The sequence below is a fragment of the Urocitellus parryii genome, chromosome 3, assembly GCF_045843805.1.
Source record: "Urocitellus parryii isolate mUroPar1 chromosome 3, mUroPar1.hap1, whole genome shotgun sequence".
NCBI lineage: Eukaryota > Metazoa > Chordata > Mammalia > Rodentia > Sciuridae > Urocitellus > Urocitellus parryii.
The window spans coordinates 214170729-214173718 of record NC_135533.1 but is presented as its reverse complement, the minus strand read 5'-3'; the positions used below and the strand labels follow the sequence as shown (position 1 = coordinate 214173718).

The 2990-nt window shown below is 46.7% G+C and overlaps 1 protein-coding gene across 1 annotated transcript; it reads right to left on the bottom strand.

The window, feature by feature from the left end:
* Positions 1-1250: 1250 nt before the first annotated feature.
* LOC144253931 (olfactory receptor 7G2-like) lies at positions 1251-2725 on the bottom strand. The gene is made up of 2 exons (XM_077796582.1): positions 1803-2725; positions 1251-1311 (listed from the first exon to the last, which is right to left on the bottom strand). Exons 1-2 carry the CDS (start codon positions 2720-2722, stop codon positions 1251-1253), a joined length of 981 nt encoding a protein of 326 aa, XP_077652708.1. The 5' UTR covers positions 2723-2725.
* Between the last annotated feature and the right edge of the window lie 265 nt (positions 2726-2990).

Below are 2990 nucleotides of genomic sequence, written 5' to 3'. Positions count from 1 at the left end.
CTATCCCTAGGTTCTCAAGTGCCACTTACGGGTGACTCCTACACCACTGGCACCAGAGATGTCCCCAGAAAGAGGGACTAAATGTTCCCACAAGGAGAAACTAGCGGTATGGAGTCAAGGGTCTCGGCGTGCACACCTGGGGAATTACCAAATGGCCAAGGGTGTTGCGACTTGCCTGAGTTCAGTTTTCTTTTTCTCAAGTAGAGCAACTGATGGGGCAACTTGTGCAGTTCAGGGAGAGAAGGAAGGAATTCCCTGAAACAAAAGGAGCTTCCACGGCTGCTGGGAGGGTCCCTCTGATTCAGTCTCCCAATTTCTCCAGCAGTTGGCGCTCAACAAACTCAGTAGCACCATGAATCCTCAGCATGGAAGCAGGTTCCCCTGGAGAGCCAGGCCAGCCCAAGAAAACTGGAGTGGAGGGGTGCTGCTCTTGTGTTGCCAAATTTGTTGCCGATAGCTGGGTCCTTGTCCCAGATGCCTATCCATTAACAAGGACAAGGTTCTGAGTAAAGGGGGGGAAGTCATTGCTCTGCTAGCAAAGGAGAAACACAGGGGACTCCTGTCCCATAGGCGTGATTCTGCCCATCCGCAGGAAGAGGGGGCTTTTATAGAGGGGATTCAGAGAAAATGAGGTTAGGGAGGAGAGATCGGGAAGGAGAAGATCAGGGAAAAACGACGATTGGGGAGGAAAAGTTGAGGGAAAAGAATATCAGAGAAGATCAGGGAAAAGAAGGTCAGGGAGGAGATCAGGAAGGAAAGGGTTAGGAAAAAGAAGAAAGAACATGTAAGTTTCAAAGCCACAAAGGATATAGTCAAGGCATCAAGTGTACCCTGTTACCTGGTACACTCTAGAAGAACTGATGGAATATTCACAGATAAAACTCCAATATTGCAAAATCATCTGAAGTCTCTAAGATAATCTAATTATGTAGATGTTACAGTGATGCTCAGGGGTGGATGATAATGCGACTGCAGAAGGATACAGCTTTCCAGGAATTGCCTCATTTCCCCTCGTAAATGATCAGGGAAATTCAGTTCTTGGGCTTACAGGAGGTCCCCCTGTGAGATGCCCTAACATGGGATCAGGCTGAAGAGAGTCTCTGAAAGCAAACCCAGCAGAAAGAGGGACGGACCGCAAAGGATCAGAAAGGCTTTCTTCATTGCTCAGTGCAGGGACACATTTCCCAGGAAAAAAAATGGCACCTGGTTACAAGAGGGGTCTGATTTTTATAGGGTCTAGTGAGAGTTCATCATAGCAAAATGTTTAGTATGACTTCATCACTAAAGACAATTACAACAGAATGTGTCAGTTGGGCAGTCAGGAAAACTCGTGGAAGTCATGGGAAATTTGTGAAGTTCAGTGACCGTTGCTTTCCTCCTCTCCCCAGGACCCATTGTCCTCCTTTCTCCCTGGGCTTGTTGTTCCCCCTTCCTCCCCAGAGGTGAGGAGGTTTTCCAAATCCTTCGGTCTCCTTGTCCAGAGCTGCCTTTCTCAGAGAGTGCACCAGAGCACAGTTTGGTGACACGAGAAACACGGCTTCAGTTTCTGCTTCTCTGAAGCCCAAGCAAAGAAAATTACTTAATTGAATTATGTGTCAAATATCTCAAGTTAAATAAAAATCATACCTAGGTTTCAAGCCAATTTAAAATGCACATGGTCATTATTTTGTCTCATTCTTTAAGAACAATGTAGTGATGGAAGAATAAGGTATTCTGGTGAACCAAGAGACCTGTCACTGGGACTCACCGGATCCGGAAGCCCAAATCCAAGTCAGACAATACATCCTAGAAGAGAAGCTCTCCTTCCTATGAGCTTCCTCAAGGCCCCCTTCATGTCCCTGTTCCTCAGGCTGTAGATAAAGGGGTTCAACATTTGAGAGACCACAGTGTACATCACTGAGGCCACTGCAGAATTTCTGGGGGAGTCAGTCACTGCAGAGCTGATGTACACCCCAAAACCTGTCCCATAGAACAGGGAGACAACCGACAGGTGAGACCCACAGGTGGAAAAGGCTTTATACTTTCCTCCTGATGATGGCATCCTCAAGACAGAGGACACAATGTGAGTGTAAGAGAAAATGATCCCAGAGATGGAAGTAACAGCAAGGAGACCAGTGACCAGATAGACCAGGAGGTTATTGATGAGGGTGTCAGAACAGGCCAGTTTGATGACCTGAGCAAGTTCACAGAAGAAGTGGGGGAACTTCAGGGCTGTGCAGAAGGACAGTCTCAGCACCATCAGAGTGTGGAGGAGGGCGTTCACAGAGCTGATGAGCAGGGAGAGTAGAATCAGCAGGACACACAGGAAGGGGTTCATGATGACATTGTACCTCAGCGGGTAACAAATGGCCACATAGCGATCGTAGGCCATCACTGTTAGGAGACAATTTTCTAAAACAATAAAAATCAAGACAAAGCAGACCTGGGAGAGGCAGCCTGTGTAGGAGATGTGCTGATTCTGTGCTTGGATGTTCACCAGCATCTTGGGGACGGTGGTGGTGCTTAAACAGATGTCATTGAAGGACAGGTTGGAGAGGAAGAAGTACATGGGGGTGTGGAGGTGGGAGTCAGAGCTGACGGCCAGGATGATGAGCAGGTTCCCCAGGATTGTGACCAGGTACATGGACAGGAACAGGCTGAAGATGAGGGGCTGCAGGGCTGGGTCATCTGTCAGTCCTAGGAGAAGAAATTCTGAAACAGGTGTTTGGTTTCTAGTGTTCATGTTGTTGAGAAATCTGAAAGAAATATTGGGTAACAAGGAAATGTATGGGCAAAAGCAGAAATACACTTAAAAAAACACACCTGCAGACACAATGGTCTTTTATTTCTAGAATTCAGAACTGTATGAAAATGAAATTCTGCTTTAATGCCACCCTATCTGTAGTACTTGGCTAGGGCAGCCCTACCAATTGGTACACTCACAAATTAACTTCTCGACATCTGTACAATATTCAAGTGAATTTCAGAATATGTTAAAACATCAGTATTGT

Excerpts from the sequence above, each read along its gene's own strand:
- LOC144253931 (XM_077796582.1), bottom strand. The coding sequence starts at position 2,722 with ATGAACACTAGAAACCAAACACCTGTTTCAGAATTTCTTCTCCTAGGA. Across the intron at positions 1,312-1,802 it reads TTGAGGAAGCTCATAGGAAG|ACTGACACATTCTGTTGTAA; the intron begins GAGAGCTTCTCT and ends CCTGACTGCCCA.